At 36.6% G+C, this 21,003-nt stretch overlaps 1 protein-coding gene across 1 annotated transcript; it reads left to right on the top strand.

Annotated features, from left to right (window-relative positions):
- Window positions 1-22: 22 nt before the first annotated feature.
- On the top strand, window positions 23-21,003 carry ube4a (ubiquitination factor E4A (UFD2 homolog, yeast)). The gene is made up of 20 exons (XM_087284147.1): window positions 23-102; window positions 710-877; window positions 968-1,144; window positions 2,599-2,711; window positions 2,829-2,981; window positions 4,227-4,386; window positions 4,477-4,679; window positions 5,961-6,152; window positions 6,239-6,572; window positions 6,745-6,871; window positions 9,352-9,659; window positions 11,547-11,679; window positions 11,770-11,960; window positions 12,046-12,146; window positions 13,260-13,373; window positions 13,563-13,737; window positions 13,919-14,099; window positions 16,540-16,687; window positions 16,788-16,945; window positions 19,734-21,003. The coding sequence occupies exons 2-20, from the start codon at window positions 751-753 to the stop codon at window positions 19,867-19,869; spliced, it is 3,231 nt and encodes a 1,076-aa protein (XP_087140273.1). The 5' UTR covers window positions 23-102; window positions 710-750; the 3' UTR covers window positions 19,870-21,003.

The following is a 21,003-nucleotide window of genomic DNA, read 5'->3' as shown; positions in this document are numbered from 1 at the left end:
CAGTAGTGTATCGTCCACTTCTGATGACGTCACACAACGCGTAGGATCTGGATCTCCTGCACAGCACCATATCCGATTTACCACATTTCAACCTAAAACAAGGTATGACGTGCCTTCATGTTGATGTATTTGATCGTATGTCTGCTATTTAAAGCGTTATTTACTTTATTTATACTTTGTTGCGGTGTTTCAGCAATATTACCAGCGCGCTGTCAGTTGCTAAGTACGCTGCTAGTTGTTTAGCTAGCATAAGACACCTGACAGCAGGGAAGGAGATCTGTCACTGCCTTTGACGGCTAGAAAGCTCGTGTTTTTAGGTTTACATTTATCACACATCTTCTCAGACCCCCTAGGCTCTGTTTGCTGGTAGTCTGACTCACTTCTGGGATGAATATGACACATATGTGTAGCAAGTTAGCATTCCTGACACTAATTTGCAGTCCCTATTGATCTGCAGTCTGGTTTCCTGTTGCTTGAATATGACTCATACATGATTTAATCAATTCTTGTTGATTACTGACTCACCAGAAGAGCAAATAAATCGTTATGGGATGTCATCTTGCTTTTTTTAAATATGATGTAGGCAAACTCTTTTGTGATGAGCTCAGTTTTTTTGTTTTGGAATTTAGGTAGATCAAATTCAGTATCATTGCTAGGCTTTGGACTTGGAGTTGTGGATCTAATTCACATCTGATTTTTCCTCCTGCAGACAGTGAAAATACTTGTTGATGGAGGACGTGCTCCAGGGAAATGACAGACCAGGGCAATAACAATCAGAACATCTCACAAAACCCTTTCGCAGCACTCTTCAGTTCAGTTGCTGACGCAAAACAGTTTGCATCTGACCAAAAGCAACAGCGTCCAACTGAGCAGCAATGTAAGTTCTTGGTAATAAAGGAGCACTCTACATTTATCCTTGAAGGATTACATCGATGTGATGGTTCTTTGTAATTGTTTATCCCTGCAGCAGTAGATTCAGGAGAGAGCCAGTCTGAGTCAGAAAACTCTGCGTCTGAAAGCATTGATGAGAATGATGACTCAGTGGCGGAGATCAGCCGATCGTTCCGCTCACGACAGGAGCTCTGTGAACAGCTCAATGTCAACCACATGATCCAGAGGATCTTCCTCATCACTCTGGACAACAGTAAGAGCAAAAACACCTCTCTGAAATGAGAACTACCTGTCCCATTGTAGGTCTGTGTTTATGTAGTAATTATAACTATAATAATAGTTTTGTTTTATTTGACAACTAATATACAGTACATTATTGTTCAGAGGATTTGCTTGGTGTTCATTTTGAAACATTTTTGTAACCCTCTGTGCAGATATTTGATTACTAATACAGTAATAATGCGAAATAATAATAATAATAATAATAATAATAATAAATCAAAATAATAATAATAGTAATATTATTAATCTGTTTTCAAATGTAATTTATTGATAAATATAATGTGATAAAATTTTGCATGATGCTTCAAAAAGCTGATTTAGCCCCTTTTGATGGATATAAGGTGCAAAGTTTCTACACATGCAACACACAGATATTGTATATACATTTTAATAGATTATAGTGCATGTGTGTGTGTGTGTGTATCAATTTTGATTTGACTTGTGTTCATTTTCGTATATCTTGATAATCAATACTGAATTGACTCCCTTTTTAAATGAATTATAAAATTGATATATAATAAAGATTAATTTAGAAATTGTTTTCCAGCTCTAATTGCATATAATATTCCCCCTTTCCTTTTAAAAGATGATACTTTTTTTTATCTGACCCTCTGAGACAGAACAGTTTTGAGAAGTACTTGTCATAACTCATCATTATTCAGAAAGAAAGAGACATTAGATAGTTTATACTAAATGACTGTTGTCTTGATGATCTCAGATTTGATGAGCATATCATGTTGACATGCCGTTTCCAGGCAGTGCTGCAGATGAGCTCATCCACTGCAGAATGGTCCATTACGTCATTTATGTTGCTCTCATTTGTATATTTATCTATGTCCTTTACATCTATCTACTGTCCATCACGCTGGTCTGTTTGCCATTCAAATCTTTGTTTCTGGGTTTGGGCTGTATTATTATTATTATTTTTAGTTTTTGGAAGGTAAGTAATGATTATATTAAAAAAAGATGCATTAAACTGGTCCAAAGTGAAAGTAAGACATTTTATAATGCTATAGATTTCTTTTTATTTAAAGTTGCTGTTTAAATCCTGTAACAATTCCATATTTTTTATTTTTCAATGTTTAGCTGCAAATGTATTTAACATATCAAGAAGAAATGGAACAAACTATTTCTGAAATCATTTTACTCTGAAGACTTGAGTGATTGCACTGACAACTTTAAATCACAGAAATACAGCAGGTTTTCAAATATCTTAAAATAGAAAACAGATATTTTATTGTAGTATTTCAAAATAATGCAGTTTGTTTTACAGTATTTTATAAAATAAATGCAACTTTAACTATAAGAGACATAAGAAAAACTTTATAGATTCTAAACTGTGGTGGTGAGTCTGTGTCTCCATAATGTAGACTAAGAAAGAATTTACTGTTATATAATGATCCATGCTGGTTGAAATCTCTCCAGGTGATCCGAGTCTAAGAAGTGGCAATGGCATCCCACCACGCTGTGTTTACCTTGAGGAAATGGCAGCTGATCTTGATGGTCAGGACTGGCTTAACATGGACACCATAGAGCAGGTACAATGTGTTAAGAGTGTTGTGCTTTTCCAGATTTGTATAATGTCAGATAAGTCTTATGCATGTGCATATAAAGAACTTTGAATAAGAACAATATTGCTCTTTCTTTCCCTCCAGGCTTTGTTCAACAGGCTGCTTTTGCAGGAGCCAGGAAACCATCTCATTTACATGACCTCCTGTAGTGTAGTGAATCTCTCGGCAGATCGAGACGCTGGAGAGAAACGTGCCATACCTTACCTTTACGCCTGCTACCAAAGAGCTAAAGAGGAGGTATTTTCTGGAGAGATTATTTCTAGATGCGCCATCATGCCATTGGACATATTGACAAAAAAAGTTGTTATCATGGGCTTTTTTGTCAGTGTATCTACTTGAAAAATTTGTTAAAGGAATACTCCGCTTTTTTAGTACTATGATATTAAGCACGGCTGTTACCTATTTTTATGTACGATGTAATATAATTGCGCCTGCTGCAGCCATGGTACAGCAGCAAAATTCCTTGATTATTTTGCCCGAATGAGATTATTGTTCCTAGTCATATTAATCGAGAAAATAGCAACTTAGTACACAATGTAACTACAGAAGAGTCAAGCTTTAAATTAGATTTTTTTTTTTTTACATTTGTTAGTGAGTTGCTAATAGTATAATCAGATTCAATGATTTATGCTAAGCTAAGCTAAAAGTGTACCCCACCAAACCAGAGATTGACTAAATGGATTCAAAAATGGTAAAACTCAGGGTCATCTCAGCCTCAGATGTCACACCAAGCTTCACCTGATCATCTGATGCATATGACACACTTTTCTGGAAACACTTTCAAATTCATTTTAACATGGGTCGCTTTTGGTGCTTCCCACCATTTTATTGCTCTTTTTTTTGTTTCAAGAACAAGGTCCAAGGTTTAGAATAAAAGTTACCTGTAAAATGTTTTTTCTGTTTAAAACAACACAGTAGTGAAAGATGACTTCACTTATGTCACATTGTATTTTTTTTCTAGTAGCTGAATGTTGATAATTTTCACCTTTTATGATGGCATAGCAGTCAAAATAGAACAAATGAGCTCAGGTTTGGGACAAATTCTGGACATTTGTCTGTAGGTGGCTACGGCCTGTTGCTGACAGATCACTAAGTATATTGATGCATCGTTGTTGTAGACTTTTAAAAACGTTTGTGAATGAATGATGCATGGTTGTTTACCGGCCTCATTTACACACTAATCTGTTAATCTGTCCGTCAAAGAGCATCGTGGGCGATCCTTGACCATTCAAATCGGTCAAAGTTCCCAGACCTTCATCCGTCAGTCTGAGGTCTGGCTACTCAAGACTTAACTCTAGGTGACTTGAAAAATTACAATATTTCCTCCAAGAAGTGGAGCATTCCTTTAATGTTTTTGTTTAAATCATAATTTTTAAAAATAGATTAAAAAATGTAACTAAAATGAAATAAAACTGGACAGTTGTGCCAAAAGAATGTTTGCTTATTTACACAAAAATATGCATATGCTTCAAAACCACACAGATCACTAAAGTCCCTGAGAAACTGTTGTCATTTGCTGTGCACTGCAAAAACCTGACCGTGTCCAATGCACGAACTGTGCTGCTGACCCCAGAGATCTACATCAGTCAGAACGTTTACGAGCAGCTTCTGGACCTGTTGCTGGAGGCTGTCAGAGGAGCCCGTAAGTGTCATATTTGAGGACATCTGATACATTTGAAGCTTCTGAAATGACTTTGTCTGGATGACTTTGTTTGCATGGTTGTCTCTGCAGAGTTTGAAGAGGTTGTGGAGTTTTTAGAGGAGGTCATTGCTAGCCTGTTGGCTGACCAAGAAGTGCGGACCTTTGGGGAGGTAATGGTGCCAGTGTTTGATATTTTCCATGGCCGGGTTAAAGACCTAGACCTCTGTCAGCTGCTGCTGTTTTCCTACCTGGAAATTCTCCTGTACTTCAGTCGACAAAAGGACATTGCTAAGGTTTGATTAAACACTTAATAAAGCCCAAAGTATACTTTGTATTTTATGCATAAAATAGGGTATATGTGACTTATATACATTGCTCATCTTAATTGAGTTCACCCCGTTTTGAAAATGAATATTTGTATCCATTTCTCAGTGAATATAGGCAATGTATTTTGGTGCATTTAAACAAAACCGATTTATTAAACAGATATATTTATTAAAATAATAGTTTAGTCACCAAATATATTTAGAAATTGAAAGATAATACAATTAAATTCAAGCAAAATAAATTGCAGCCTACAAAATTTCAACTATATTTTAAAAATTTAGCTTTTCCTGATTTTCCCTCTTATTTAAATTTAGTATTTAATATTTTTCTATATCATATAAATTGGGGTTTACTAGTTTTTGGACTATTATCGTTAGTTATTTTGTTATATAAGCTCCAGATTTAGCTTCAGTACTGACAAATCTAATGTATATGCACAAATATAATATCGTATAGCTTTTTATTTAATATTTGAAAATAAAAGATAGATTTGCGAGGGTGTACTTATATATGCTCAGCACTGTACTGTACATATTGTACCCATATAGCATAATATTGCTAATCATTATTATTTAAAGTATCAATTTACCCAAAAATTAAGATATTTAAATGAAATCTGAGAGCACTCAATTCACATTAAAAAGGACCAAAAACATTGTCGAAACACACCATGTGACTTCAGTTGTTTAACTGTAATTATATGAAACTGTAAGAATGCACGAAAACAGAGCCAAAAACATTACAAACAACTTTGTTTGCCAATGTCTCTCATGTCAGATCAAGGTGTACATTTACTATGGGCAAAACAACGCTTGCTTTTTGCACTGCTGACTCTAATGGCAAAATGTTGTATCCCAAGAAGAGAAGAAATTGGCTAGACAAAGTCATATGTACTTTTTGAAGTACTTCTTGGAGCTTTGCATGATTACTGTTGAACCACTGAAGTCACATGGAATGTTTTGACGATGTTTTTGGTTTCTTTTTTTGGACTTTGAATATCTTGTGACCATTGTTGACTATGGAGGATGAGAGAGTTCTCGGATTTCATCTAAAATATCTTAATTAGTGTTCTGAAGATAAACAAAGGTCTTAGAGGATCGGAACAACATATGGGTGAGGAATTAATAGCAGAGTATTCAGTTTTGGGTGAACTTATCTCTTTAATATATTCAACTTGACACACAGTATGGTAACTGTAGCTATTTTCGTAAACATAAAACATTTTAAAAAACATGTTCTGATATTAGGTTTTAATGGAGCACATTCAGCCCAAAGACCCTAACAATGGGATTCAGTATCAGAAAACACTTCTGGGAGCCATCCTTAATATTTCATGTCTGCTGAAAACTCCTGGTGTGGTTGAAAACCATGGCTTTTTCCTGAATCCATCTCGCTCCAGCCCACAGGAATTGAAGGTTCAAGAGTCAAATATACACCAGGTGAGCGAAAACAAAACAAAACAAAAGCTTTGTGACATTAAGTGAGCCGCATAACCACTTTCATTTCTTGTCTTCCTGTCTGTTAGTTTATGGGGCAGTTTCATGATAAGCTCTATCAGATCCTGAAAAACTTGCTCCAGCAGTCCGGCGAGACTCGCCACCTGCTGCTCTCGTGGCTGGGTGGCTGCCTGCAGGCCAACATGGGTCGGGCCAAAATCTGGGCAAACCAGATGCCCGAGATATTCTTCCAAATGTATGCATCGGATGCATTCTTCTTAAATCTGGGAGCCGCTCTGCTCAAGCTCTGCCAGCCGTTTTCTCGACCCTACTCTCCTAAACTCCTGACCTTTAACCCCACATACTGCTTGCTTAAGGAGCTGAGCGAAGAAGAGCGGCGTAACAGAAACGTGCATGCTAGAGGTGAAGTACCTGTGCTCCACCTTAACAAACACTAGCCTTAATGTCTTCTTTTGTGTAAGCTAAACAATGACTGGACAGATTGCTTTTGTTTGTCCTCTGCAAGACACTTTGGATAAAAGCATGTGCTAATTGCATAAATGCAAATAGAAACTATTAATACTTCTCTCTACAGGTCTGGACAAGGAGACATGTCTGATACCTGTGCCCCCTCAACAAACGGTTGAATTTGCCCAATCATACAGCCTTCTGACAGAAAACCTCATTCTTACACAACTCACCCTGTACCTTGGCTTCCATAGGTAATGCTAAAGAGTGATGCCAATTTGAAAGTAGAATAATTATGAGTAATTATGCAGTTAAAAATAACTTTTCTATTTTAAAATGCCATTTATCTATGTGATAACAAAACAAAAACGCTGCATTTCCAGCAGCCATTACTGTGATCTTCAGTGTCATTTCATCATTCTAATTTGATAATATAGGTGTTTAAAGGCATTTTCTATTATTATCAATAATGCTGAAAACAGTTGTACTGCTTAAAGGTGCAGTAGGTGATTGTCTACAGAAATGTTTTTGTTGTGCTGGTTAAAAGTCTCTTCACGTTCCTATAGTACTGACTAAAGTAAATGATCTTAATGTATTTATATGTGTTTTTATATTCTGAGTAAGGCATAAGACTAAAAAATGTTTGTCAAATTAATTTTTGGGCCGATAATTCCCATAATTCATCATTTTCATTTAGTTTAACAACAAAACATAAGTAAATAGCACTATTTCGCCTAGCCTGCTTTACTGAGCTGAAGTTGGTTTTATATTCACATCACATTGGTTCATTTTTAAACATTGACAACCTGTAAAGTGATCCCTATATTGTTTATCATGCTACTCTGAATATTCGGTCTGAAATAGCATGTAAGTATAGCTTAATAATAAGTGTAACTCCTGCACCCCGCCGGCCAAGCAACAAGCATACAGTAGTCACTTTAGGAAAAAGCGCATGAGAGTGTGAGAGCAGCAATCCTTGCATTCATGAAGTATTGCACATTATGACATGTCTTGGTTGCTACACAACTGAAAACATACTACATATAATACAGTTTTTCATTTGGAATTGTAGTATTATAAAGTACTATAAAGTTTTTTTACTGGCGAATAACATAATCTAGTGGGTTGTCTACTGTAATCTTTTAGGTCCACGTTCGTGTTTCAAGAGTCATGAGAGTCAAGAGAGTCAAGAGTTTTGGCTGATCACCAACTGCACCTTTAATTTTTTTGTATAAGATGCAATGCATGTTAGCTCAGCATTTTTTGATAAAGGGAAAGTTAAAAAGAGCAGCATTTTTAACATACACACAAAATATTTGTTTATCATTCATTCATTTTCTTTTCGGCATAATCCCTTTATTAATCAGGGGTTGCCACTGCTAAATTAACCACCTGTTTGTTTATCAATGAACAAAAAAACAACAAAAAAAAGCATTATTTTGGAATTTGTCATAGTAGATTTAAAATGCTCTTATATAAGATTTTTGAAGTTTGAGAATAGCCATCTAAAAACAAGTTTCATGAGTATGAGTCTGCACTTAAATCCATTTTATGGAGTTAATAAAGTCAGCAGGTGTCGAAATGATAGTGTGTGGCTTATTTATTTGGGTTAAAGTCTACTAAGTTTAGTAATTTTTTTATCATTTTTATGTTTTTGTTTAGCCAACGTTGGCAACACTGAGCTTAAGCACACCTCATTCCCTGTTTTTCTAACCACGCATACAGAAAAAAAAACAATTCTAAACTATGTCATTGGTGATTTTTATTTTATTTTTTGTAAATGTCATTGTCATTATCTGCATTTTCCAAGAGTTAATTTTGTTATTGAATGCGAATGTCACGAGGAAACGCAACTATTTTACATTTAGTCAGTTTAGTGGCTAATTCATACGAGTTTGGTCACATGAAAATGTATAATTTTTAAAAGGAGGCATGGCACCAAAACTACACCCCTAAACCCAATTGTAATTGGGGATGAGCAAATCATACTAAAATGTTTGAATGAGACTGTACAAATTCAAAGTATTATCCAGTAAATCAAAAACTTACAAATTGGCATGAGATATTGTTGGTCAGTCCTGTAAATTACTGCATAGTGTGTGTACAGGGCATGGTTGAGCACTAAAAAGTAAGACAAGTCAATGGGGTATATGCACAGCTAGTGTTTTTCAGCCAATGATAAACTTCCGGTGAAAGCTTAATGTGGCTATTTTCAATTTCATGAATGAAGTTCCTTTTACAGCATCGATAGTTTGTAATGTAATCACAATACATTCAGGTAAATAGACTTAAGCATTCATTTAGTTGTTCAAGCGAAAAACGAGATGAAAGACCGTGTAAGCACTAGTGCCGTCAGGATCAGCAGGCGAGCGCAAAAACTCCATTGAAAATACTGGGGTAATATAAATTGTCATATTTTAAAGACATGGCTGGGGGAAATGGAATTTAAAGCAGTGCGTCTTGTCCGCTCTGAGAACCACTTTATATATCGTAAATCTATCAGGTGGTTAAGATTACTGATTTTTAAAGAAATCAAACGTGGCATTTTTAGAATGGAAAGACACCGGAAGTTCACCGGAAGTGCTGAGGCTGGCTGTCTGATATAAAAAGTTTTTGTGCATATACCCCATTTACTTACAAGCATGTATGTAACTAGTGTGTACCAAATCATTACTATTAACTGTTTCTATGTATAAATAAATGAACATATGAGTTTCTGTTATTTGTGTGTCAGACTTCATGATCAGATGGTGAAGATGAATCAGTCTCTGCACCGGCTCCAGGGGACGTGGCGGGACACGCAGCTCAGTGGAGGCCCAGCAGCAGCAGAGCTGCGGGAACAGTTTGAACACCTTATGACCGTCTATCTCTCAACCAAGGCTGCAACCACACAGCCCACCATGTTGCAGAACTGCCTCAACCTCCAGGCCTCCTGCGCCGCCCTGCTGGTTCAGCTCAGCCTGGGCAATCAGGGCCCTGAACACATTCCTCTCACCTTCCCTTTACCTTCACTAGAGAACAGCCTGCTTTGCTATGTGCCAGGTAGCGACACAATGCTAAAAACTCTTACTTTTAGTGCACAAAATGCATAAATAGCAAAAACATCTAGTCACTAATAACACTTAAAGGGCACCTATTCTACTCCTTTTACAAAATGTAAGATAAGTCTTTGATATCTCAAAAATGTGTCTGTAATGTTTCAGCTCAAAATACCCATATAGCCTCAAGAATCTGCCCATTTTGGTGTCAGATTATACTGTAGCGTTTTTTGTAGCCTGTGGCTTTAAATGCAAATGAGCTGCTTCTCCCTGCCCACCATTCCCATGTGCGTGTCTGCTTCGTATCATGTGTTACGTCAGATAATCAGCAGTTTGTGAGTGATAGAGACAGACTCAGATCAAGCTGAAATACAGCTCATTAGTCAAAAATACCAAGTAAGTTTATTTGATGTATTTGTGGTGAAGTTTATTCAAGCCTTTCTGCAATGATGAGTCTCACATAAATGCTGATTGCAGTATACACAAACACACATACACGCGCAATTACTGACACTATGCTGCATGTTGATTATAGCTGTTTAGAATGACAGTGATTTTACTTGAAAATGGATTTTTACTTGTCTTTATTACAAACATGCTCTGTTTTAAAAATATTTTAAACTTATAAAATGTTTAAAAGTTACAGAGAGATAATTCCCACAAATATTTCAGTGCTAGTTTATTTGCAAAATAATGTTCTGTGGACATGTGTATACGTGTTATTATAGAAACATTGCCCCTGTCAGTCAATTCAGTGGGCAGGTAAAACTGCACTTCTACGTCACGTTGTGGTGGGCCTTAAAATAACTGGGATTTGGGTTCTATTTTAACATCAGGAAATTTTTAAAATAGACTTGTTGGGTTTATAACACTCCAATGTGACAGTGGACGCACAGTTCTGTCCAAACAGCTCACAAAAGTTTTCATCATAGGTGCCCTTTAAATCTAGACAAACATACCTAAAACTATTATTTTAGAATTTTTAGTATTAATTAAAAATATTTTATCTACGATTTAGTAACTAAATATTTTTGGGTTTTAAGAGTTGACAAAAATCTTTAAAACTATGCAAATCGCCTAGAATTTTTTGAAGGTATTTTCAATATGCTCAATCACCCTAAAGGTCCCTAACATTAAAGGTTATATTTAAGGATCTCTATTATAATGTGTACTACAAAACATTGACAAAATTCTCATTTTGAAAAAAAAAACTGATATAAACATCCAAAGCTTGCAGTTTGTCACTTCCTTCTAAATTGATTATTTTTCACGTCACCTCATATTTCAGTTTCTCATCAAATCTTGACCAATCAAATGCTCTCTAGTAGCTGACATGCCCCACCCCCGTAATATGCTTCGCATTTGCTTTTTAGTTGATGTGCTTTAGCTGAACCACTCTCACTGGCAGAGCTGTGATTTAACAAAACACTATTATTATTACTATTATGTTTTTTTTTTATGGGAGGACCTACTGTCACCCCCCCCCCTTCTTGTTTTAGTTGAGATTACCTCAAAATTGAATAAAAATGGACCTTGAAAATATTAGAAACTTTAATCTATGCCTCAAATGAATCTTTATTTAAATTTTTAATTGTCGTGGTTTTATTCTTAAAGCTAACAGCAGTCTAACTGAATATGCATTGCATAGTTTGTTTGTAGTAAAATGTAGCATAAAATGTACTTGATAAGACCAATTTTATTCTATTAGGATTTATAATGTGGTGTGCAGTGTGTTTTATTAGACTTTTTTATCTTTTTATTGAAAATAAAACGGGTCATATATTCTAGAAATAAATTTTTTTTTAGGACTTTCTTAGATATTTTTTTGTTGTATAAACACCCTAGCAATCTTTCAGTTTTCTGACAAGCAAATCTCCTGTATGTCCCACAGAGTTCTTTGCTGAAAACATGGGTGATTTCTTCATATTCCTGCGCCGCTTTGCTGATGAGGTGTTGGAGTCCTCTGCGGAAAGCTTAGAACACGTCCTGACCTTCATCACTGTGCTCATGGGCAATGTTGATAGGTGCGAGGCGGTGTGATGCTGAGCTTCTCATGCATTTTTTTGTGTGCATGCCATGTGGCTTGTTATTTAGTCTTGGTTATTTACTCACAGAATGAAGAATCCTCATTTGCGGGCAAAGTTGGCAGAGGTCCTTGAGGCTGTGATGCCCCATATGGAGACTCTGTCACCTGGCGCTGCCCAACCTATCATGTTTCAGCGCCAAAGGGTTTTCAGCTCATATCGGCACGCGCCCCAACTCGCTGAAGCCCTTATTACAGTGTTCGTGGATATAGAGTTCACCGGTCAGTTTCTGAAGCTTTGCCTACTCATTTTTATAGATTTGATTGCAGCATACTTTGTAAGATGTTGTCTGTACTGTTTCTTCAGGTGATCCACATCAGTTTGAGCAGAAGTTTAATTACAGGAGGCCAATGTACGCCATTCTGAAGTACATGTGGGGAGAGAAGAGTTACAGAGAGAGCATTAAGGTGTGAACCAGACTGATGTTGTACTGTAAATTCTAAATTTTATTTAATTTCTTGGCAACAGTTTTAACAACAAATCCTAAAAAATTATTTCAAAACACTTACTATGCTGGGCAATGTATATTAAATAACTGGCAATATTTTTTAATATATATATTTTTATAATTTTATTTATTGGTAATTAACAAGACCATACATACATACAGTTGAAATCAGAATTATTAAACACCCTTTGATTTATTTATTTTTTTCTTTTTAAATATTCCCCAAATTATGTTTAACAGAGCAAGGAAATTTTCACAGTATGTCTGATGATATTTTTTCCTTCTTGAGAAAGTCTTATTTGTTATTATTTTTTAAATACCATTTTAAGGTCAAAATTGTAAATCCCTTTAAACTAATTTTGGTTCGATAGTCTTCAGAACAAGCCATCATTATACAATAACTTGCCTAATTACCATAACTTGCCTAGTTAACCTAATTAACCTAGTTAAGCCTTCAAATGTCGCTTTAAGCTGTATAGAAGTGTCTTGAAAAATATACTGTTTACTGTCATCGTGGCAAAAGATAAAATAAATCAGTTATTAGAGATGAGTTATTAACTAGTATATTTAGAAATGTGTTGAAAAAAATCTCTCCGTTTAACAGAAACTGGGAGAAAAAAAAATAGGGGGGCTAATAATTTGGGGGGGTTAATAATTTTGACTTCAACTGTACATAGTATTGCACAGTGCAGAACAAAAAAATTACACATTATCTTAGTTTAAACCCACTCTTACTTTCCCATAAAACTATAAATCGTAAAGCATACAATGCAGAATCCATGAGAAATGACAATGATAATATCTGCTGATACTACTTGTTCAACATTTAACTGACTATAAGAAACTTTGCAAGTACATGTCAACTTACACTAACCACAACCCCAACCTAACAGTCTACTTGATAATCTATTGACAATTAGTTGGCATGTGGATGCAGTGTTACTTAAATTCAACAAAATGCGTTAAAGAGAACATCAAAATAAAGTGATACCATGAAACAAAATAAATTCAACAAAGTAAAATCTAAACAAAATATTTTAATTGACATTTTTTATGATGATTTTCCTTCCAGAATCTTGCCGACTATGCCTCTGAAAACCTTGAAGCCATGAATCCACCACTCTTCCTTAGGTTTCTCAATCTCCTCATGAATGATGCCATCTTCTTACTTGACGAGGCTATACAGGTACTAGTTAGTGGATTTTATGTTTGTTTACTTGCCCTAGTGGTTTTTTAATTACATTATCAATTAGCATCAAGTAATTGACTTTCATTAATGTGGTTAATTAGCATATTTACCTCCATGCATGTATAATATTAAGAAATATTGACTGATTAATGATGTGACACCCGTATGTGCATCTGTTGCCTTCAGTACTTAAGTAAGATCAAAATCCTCCAGCTGGAGCGGGATCGGGGGGAGTGGGACAGTCTGGCCCCTGACGCCCGCAGAGAGAAAGAATCGAGTCTGCAGATGTTTGGACAGCTGGGTCGCTTCCACAACATCATGTCAAATGAGACCATTGGCACCTTGGCTTTCCTCACATCTGGTAAGAGACGTTGGAAGAAAACCGAATGCACTCAATTCTGCCCGAATTCTTCTTCTTTTTATTTTTAGCTCATACACGACACATTTAGACTTGAACAGAAGGGGTTTAGATAATCGTTAAGAGAAACATTTGGCTTTTAGTGTGACAGAATTTTTTTGTGTGTTCATTTTCTTTCCTCCAGAGATAAAAGGTCTTTTTGTTCACCCCTTTCTTGCTGAGAGGATCATCTCCATGCTCAACTACTTTTTACAGCACCTGGTAGGCCCCAAAATGGGCGCCTTGAAGGTTAAGGACTTCAGTGAATTTGACTTCAAACCCCAACAGCTTGTGTCGGACATCTGTACTATTTACCTAAACTTGGGGTAAGTTAACCTTCTCTGTGTCGTCTTTTCCTCTAGATCAGTGGTTCTCAACCAAGTTCCTTGAGGACCACCAGCACTGCATGTATATGCATATGCACTGGATGTCTCCATGATATGAATGTCTCCTTTCTCTGTCACACACTTTACATGTCTTTACTCACACTATGCTATCCGAACTGTGCCTAGGCCCTTTTTCCGGATTGTGCTCTGAATCTGGCTCAGGTGCGGTTCACTTGGCCAGCTCTGGCCCGGTTGGAAGAGGTGTGTCAGAGCGCAGTTCACTTGGGCTTTGTAGTTTGAGTGCAAAGCGGAACTGAGCCCGAAACTGAAGACAAGACGTGACCTTTAAGGGACTGTTTCATATGGATTTATTAATCATTCTTACTGTTTAATGAACGCAAATTGTCTTAGATTATTAAAGACGCAAACCCTTCACTGCATATCAGCTGCACCTTCAGCAAACCTCATAACTCCTGCAGCACGAGGACTTTATTATTGTTTATGAGCGTCAAAAGTGGCTGATCTGTCCGGCGAAATATTTGACTGCATGTCACTGCATCCCAAACGACTAAAACGATGTACCTAAAGAAATCTCCACTGTGCAACTGTACATAGTGTTAGTATGCCCTTAGTCTCTGGTGATCTAAATCAGGTGTGTTTGGTGAAGGAGACATGGAAAATGTGCAGAGCTGGTGGTTCTCCAGGAATGTGGTTGAGAAACACTGTTCTAGATCTTCATTCTTTCATTTTCTTTTTGGCTTAGTCCCTTTAATAATCAAAGGTCGCCACAGCGGAATGAACTGCCAACTTATCCAGCATATGTTTTATGCAGTGGATGCCCTTCTAGCACTTGGAAACACCCATACACTCTTATTCACACACACACACTACGGCCAATTTAGCTAATTCAATTCTCCTATAGCGCAGTGTTTGGACTTTGGGGGTAACCCGAGCACCCAGAGGAAACCCACGCAAACATGGGAGAACAGGCAAACTCCACACAGAAATGCTAGCTGACCAAGCCAGGGCTCAAACCAACGACCTTCTTGCTGTGAGGCGATCGCGCTACCCACTGCGCCACTGTGACATCACTGCTCTAGATCTTATGGTTATAAAAATCTGACCACTGAAGCATAATATGTTACTGAAGACAACTAAAATCTGAAGGAGGCACCTTTGATATGTGTCAGTCCGTGCATTGAGATTGCATTTTTGATTTATTGCATAGCTCTTTTACATCAGACATGTCTGGCAGTGTTTTCTTAATCATGTTCTTTTCATAAATGTTTTATCTGTAAGTGTATTCCTTATAAAAGACATGCCCAATGGGTTACGGATATTAAAGTTGTTTCGTTTGAAACAAAAAAGAGATTATTTTGTTTGCAAGCTTTGATGCAGAATCATCCACATCAGCATCGCAATGCAATGGACAAAAAAAGTTTATTTTATTGACTTAATTTCATTTAGGAGATCTACTGCAATAGAACAAAAGTCCAATAGGAAAATAAAAACTTAAATTTTATCATTAAAAATACAGTTTCAGCTTTTTCTCACATTGTCTGAAATGGTTCATTCCAGGATTCAGTCTTTTTAAACTCCCCCTTTTCAGGTGCCTGCTTTGCTCTGATTGGTCCAGTGGTTCAGTCTGTTGTGATTAGTAAACGTCTTGCAGTGTGTCAGTAACTAAGTGTCCACAACCATAGCTTTCAGTCTCAGTTTAAGCTTAAAGAGACGTTTCACCTAAATCTGAATGTTCGATCATCATTCGCTCACCCTTTACTTGACTTCACAACACATAAGTTATTTTAAAAAATGCTGAAAACAAGTAATCATTGACTTCCAAAGTATTTGTTTTTCCTACTATGAAAGTCAATGGTTACATGTTTTTAATTTTCTTCAGAATATCTTCTTTTATGTTCAACAGAAAAGGGAAATCATAAAGGTTTGGAACAACGTAGGGGAGAGTAAATAGTGAATAAACATTCATTTTTTTGTATGAATTCTTCCTTTATCTCCTCACACTTTGGAAGCGCATACAAAGTGGATTTGCTTTTACAGTGCAGAAAACAATGTCTGACATCGAAAACCAAAACTCTTCAAGGCCTCATGTACAACTTAAGTGATTGAGGGTTGTTCAGAGTAAATGATCATGGGCAGCTAGTGAAAGCCATAGCCTAGCAATATACAAATCTTTTACAAACCCTAGTTGGTTTGTGCAGAAAGTAAAGCTGGAATTACTGATGCCTCTTTTCATGAAGTTCAGAATCAGTTCTTTCTTTTGAGAGACAATAACTCCATTTATCATGCATTTTTAAAGTTTTATAGAGCTTTTACATTTACAAACATAAGAGCATAATAGTGCACTTAAACTTCTACTCTGAATCTGCTTGTTCAAATGAGGATAATGTTAAATGTTTTTGGATGCTGTTTTTGGCCACAGAGATGAAGAAAATTTCTGCGCCACCGTCCCAAAAGATGGAAGGTCATATTCACCCACTCTGTTCTGTCAAACTGTCCGCGTCCTCAAGAAAATCAACAAGCCTGGTGACATGATTATATCTTTCAGTCTCCTAGCAGATAAAATTAAGGTAAATTTCATCACTACGCATATTTCTTTTACAAACACACCTTTCTCCATAAGTCACAGACATTCATGGTAATCTAATTGAATTTATGCACCTCCTTCAGTCTCTTGCAGACAGGCATCAGCAAGAGGAAGAGACGTTCTCTGATGCTCCAGATGAATTTCTGGATCCCATTATGTCTACCTTGATGCTCGATCCTGTGCTTTTACCGTCTTCAAACGTCACAGTGGACCGCTCAACAATAGCACGACACTTACTAAGGTGAGCCACGAATACAACATTTCCGACAATTAGGCCTGTTTTCATAAATAGTACATCACATTTGTACAAAACATGGGCATGACCATGCTTTTCTTACTTAGATTTTTTATCTTGTTTCTAGTATAGATATTTAAAAATACTTTTATCAAGAAGCATTTTCTAGACAAGCAATATATTGCAAAATTATTGTCTTGATTTGGCATGGGACGATTACCGGTTTCAAGGTTTACAGCGGTTTGGAAAAGTCAAGGTGTTAAAACCACTAAAATGTTCTGTTATACCACACCTAAAGAACCTGCAAGGTTTTGAAATAAATATGTGTTTTTGAAACTAATAAAGACAGCAAAAGTCAATGATTTATTTTTGTAATTTAGCCTGACGTCTAGCCTTTACTGCCCAAAAATGTTTTAAATCTTTCCTAAAATAAAATGTATTGTGTTCAAGTTTTTTTTACTCAGACATTTAAGACGAACTTATTGTAAAGTAGTAATCACTGTGATACCATGATATTTTATCCAAGGTTGTCATACCGCTGAAACTTATACAGGCCCATGCCAAGTGATATAAGAAAAAAATAGTCAAAATCAAGTGTTTTTCCTCAAAACAAGCTCAATAATCTACCAGTGGGGTGAGCAAAATAATGGTATGTCAAAGGGAAAAAATTTTATCATTTTACTTGCACCACGGCAGATTATTTGGCTTGTTTTAAAGCAGGGGTGTCAAACTCAATTCCTGGAGGGCCAAAGCCCTGCACAGTTTAGTTCCAACCCTGCTCCAACACACTTACCTGTAGGTTTCAAACAAGCCTGAAGGACTCAATTAGTTTGATCAGGAGTGTTTAATCAGGGTTGGAACTAAACTGTGCAGAGCTGCGGCCCTTTTGGAACTGAGTTTGACACCTGTGTTTTAAAGGAAAAACTCCCTTCATTTTAGTATATTATTTCTTAAAACAAGACACAATTCATGCTTGTCTAGAAAATGCTTCTTGATTTAAGATTTTAAGACTTTTAGATATTTGGACTAGAAACATGCCAAAAAAATATAAGTAAGAAAAGCATTTTTTGCAATAGCTTTTTTGCAAAAGCAATTGCTTATTGTGCTTATTTAAAAAGGTTTGTCACCAACCTCTTTTGCAGAAACTGCTCTAAACTAGTCTTGGTTGCCAAAGGCAGCATTTTTCTCATTTAAAGGGGTCATGCACTAAGAAATCAAAATTCCAAGTAAGAGCTTATTGTTTAGCTCTGCCCGCTGATTCACAAATGCAATAAAGAACGAGAGAAACAAATACAGAAACTATACACAGAAACAATAAAGACAACAACATGATCTTAATATCGGACAGCTTCAGTAAGACCTTTGATCTTTTCTTCATATTAAATTACCTTGGATTAGTTCAGATGGATTTCCAGAGAAGCTGAAATTGTATTTTTTTCTTGTTCACTATTTCTTTGTCTGTTATTACAGATTATTTTATATGTACTGTTTAACCTACAAAAGTGGGCACACAAGTCTTTGTGTGTGTGTGTGTGTGTGTGTGTGTGTGTGTGTGTGTGTGTGTGCGTGTGTGCGTGCGTGCGTGCGTGCGTGCGTGCGTGTGTGTGCATAATGGTGGACGGCATAATGGTGTATATAAAAAAGAAAATCAAACACGCAGAGTCTAACAACCCTTTTGTATGACGAACTACTTCCATCCACCACTAATTCACATCTGCAGCTGACATCAGAACAGCACAAACTGTTGCTGTATTTGAATGATTTTCTAGTGTAATGTCTGAAGTGATGACAAAAGAGCTGCTTTTGCTCACATTTTAAGATTATAGGGCTGAACGGCATGAAATGCCATCAGTCTACAGAGATTTCCCAGCATTTCTCTGTTGCAATCGAAAATTACAATAATTAAACCCGAAAAAGCCAAAGCAGTGCAAACACCACCAGATCACTGTTGTGTTTGCCATAAGGAAAAATGCTAAGAAGATGCGGCCAATTCTTTCTTTTTACTGAACTAATCTGCAATAAAAAACAGAAGACGCATCAGAAACAAACAGATGGCCAAGCAAAAGGTAACTCAGGTTTATACAAAGAGTGGCCAACAGAAAATACATACATTTCTGATATCTAAGTTCCATCTCACACTCAATACACTAAAATTATATAGTATAAATACAGCACTGGACCACGCATAAGAGAAAGATTGACTTAGAAAGTAATCAGTTTTATAATGATTTGATCAGCTGTAGTTAGAAATGATGCTGTTATGCTAATCTAAGGGCTTATTATGTAGTCTCTGTCACTATCTTGTGGATAGACAACGTCAACAGTCTTTGCTCTGCTCAATGACAGGCTAATGGCCATGGACGCACTGTCTCTCCAAATTATAACTATTAAAACTGGCACTATCCTTATAAATAAAGTGCATAGTTGGAATCTAAACAACTACCATCTCGCCTAAAAATGCCTCAAAGATACATTATGTTGCCCAACAGTTGCAATATTTGCCAAACTGTAGTGAGTTTATTGATTTGCTGTCACTTTATGTGGATGGAGTAATACACAAGGGTGAAGAGGCAGTATGAGTGCTGATATTGCAGAATATTCCACGGCTATCAGCCAATCAGATTCAAGAAACATACAGAACTGTTGTATAAAATAAAACAACCTTTATTTTTTTACATTTTATTTCAGCTATTGAAAAACTATATCAACAGCTTGCTAACTGAAACAACTTCTAGTTGATAACATCTCATCCCAGTATTACTCTTGTCTTTTGTTTTTGTTTTTTTTCCTCCAGTGACCAGACAGACCCATTCAACCGCAGTCCGCTAACCATGGACCAGATCAGGCCCAACGAAGAGCTCAGGCAACAGATCATGAAGTGGCTTGCTGATCATAAGCAAAGCAACCAGCAAATGGGACCCAGTGGCTAAACCACACTACTCCCCTTCCCCCCCAGAACCCAGGCATGCTCTGTGTGACTAAACCATTCAGATGTTTCTGGCCTCACTCATGCCGCATTGAAACAAGAGCATTTAACCACATACAGAGCAGCACGTATGCATTTATGGTGTTAGTGTGCTCCTCAAAGGTCAAATGCAAATCTCTAAATGCCATATCGCTGTAGCATATTCAGCTATCTGTTCTTCTCTCAACAGTTTGAGCTCTTCATAGACTGAACTCGGTAATCCGGGTCACGCTATTGGTTGCATTTTGCCTTGCCAAGATTGTTCACTGTGGAAAATTAAACTAGAGTTTATAAACGACGTATCTAAGGTTTGCTTACCTGTTCGATGCATTTGCCCTACCTCTGACTTGATTCATATGCATGCAATATTTTGTACACATCGCTTATTTGTTGACTTTTTAAGTTAGAGTATATCTCATTTTGAAATTAAGGAAGATCAAATCAATGTTGGCTGCAAACGAGATCAAACTACCATCAAACATTTAGTTAAGATCATCAGCGTTATATTCCAGCAAGCTTCAGCTTAATGGTTGTTCCTGCTGGCATTTGTGTTGTTGGGCTTGTCTATAACTCCTCCATTTGTCAAAATGCTTTTGTTCTTTACAAACATTTAATGTTAGAAACACAAGGAACGTTTGCTATAATATGCACATTTACGAGACTCGTTAAGAATATTGAGCTCTTGTTGAGGCGTTTGGAAATGCTCCTGTACATTTTACAAGGATCCATTGTGTCTTTTAACAGTGCAATATGTCCCGAGTAATGACTTATTTGACTGCTGAGTCAGCCTTATGACCTACTCTCATACACGGTGACATCATGTCTCTTTTTCTAGTAGTTGGAAAACTGCATGCTCGGGGCGGATGGACTTTGCTACTGACATTTGTCTTAAAAGATGACATTGATAAGACACTGTCCACTCACTGCCTTCAGTCCAGGGAGCTGCATTAGATTGACCCATCAAGTGGTATTAGGGTATGTCTGCATTTCGGCTGCACTGATTGTTTTTTCGCTGTGTGTTAGTTGGTTTTAAGTTAGCTCCATTATATGTTCAAGATATAATAAATGAGACCCCATGAATTCTCAGCTTAAACAAAAA

The sequence above is a fragment of the Danio rerio genome, chromosome 15 (genome assembly GCF_052040795.2).
Source record: "Danio rerio strain M-AB ecotype USA chromosome 15, GRCz13ab, whole genome shotgun sequence".
Classification (NCBI taxonomy): domain Eukaryota; kingdom Metazoa; phylum Chordata; class Actinopteri; order Cypriniformes; family Danionidae; genus Danio; species Danio rerio.
Note: the sequence above shows the minus strand (reverse complement) of the source record. Positions and strands in the feature narration are given on the sequence as shown.

Bases quoted from the DNA above. Each gene is read 5' to 3' on its own strand.
- ube4a (XM_087284147.1), top strand. From the start codon at position 751: ATGACAGACCAGGGCAATAACAATCAGAACATCTCACAAAACCCTTTC. The intron at 2,712-2,828 runs GTACAATGTGTT...CTTTCCCTCCAG, and splicing joins ACATGGACACCATAGAGCAG to GCTTTGTTCAACAGGCTGCT. The intron at 4,387-4,476 runs GTAAGTGTCATA...TTGTCTCTGCAG, and splicing joins GGAGGCTGTCAGAGGAGCCC to AGTTTGAAGAGGTTGTGGAG.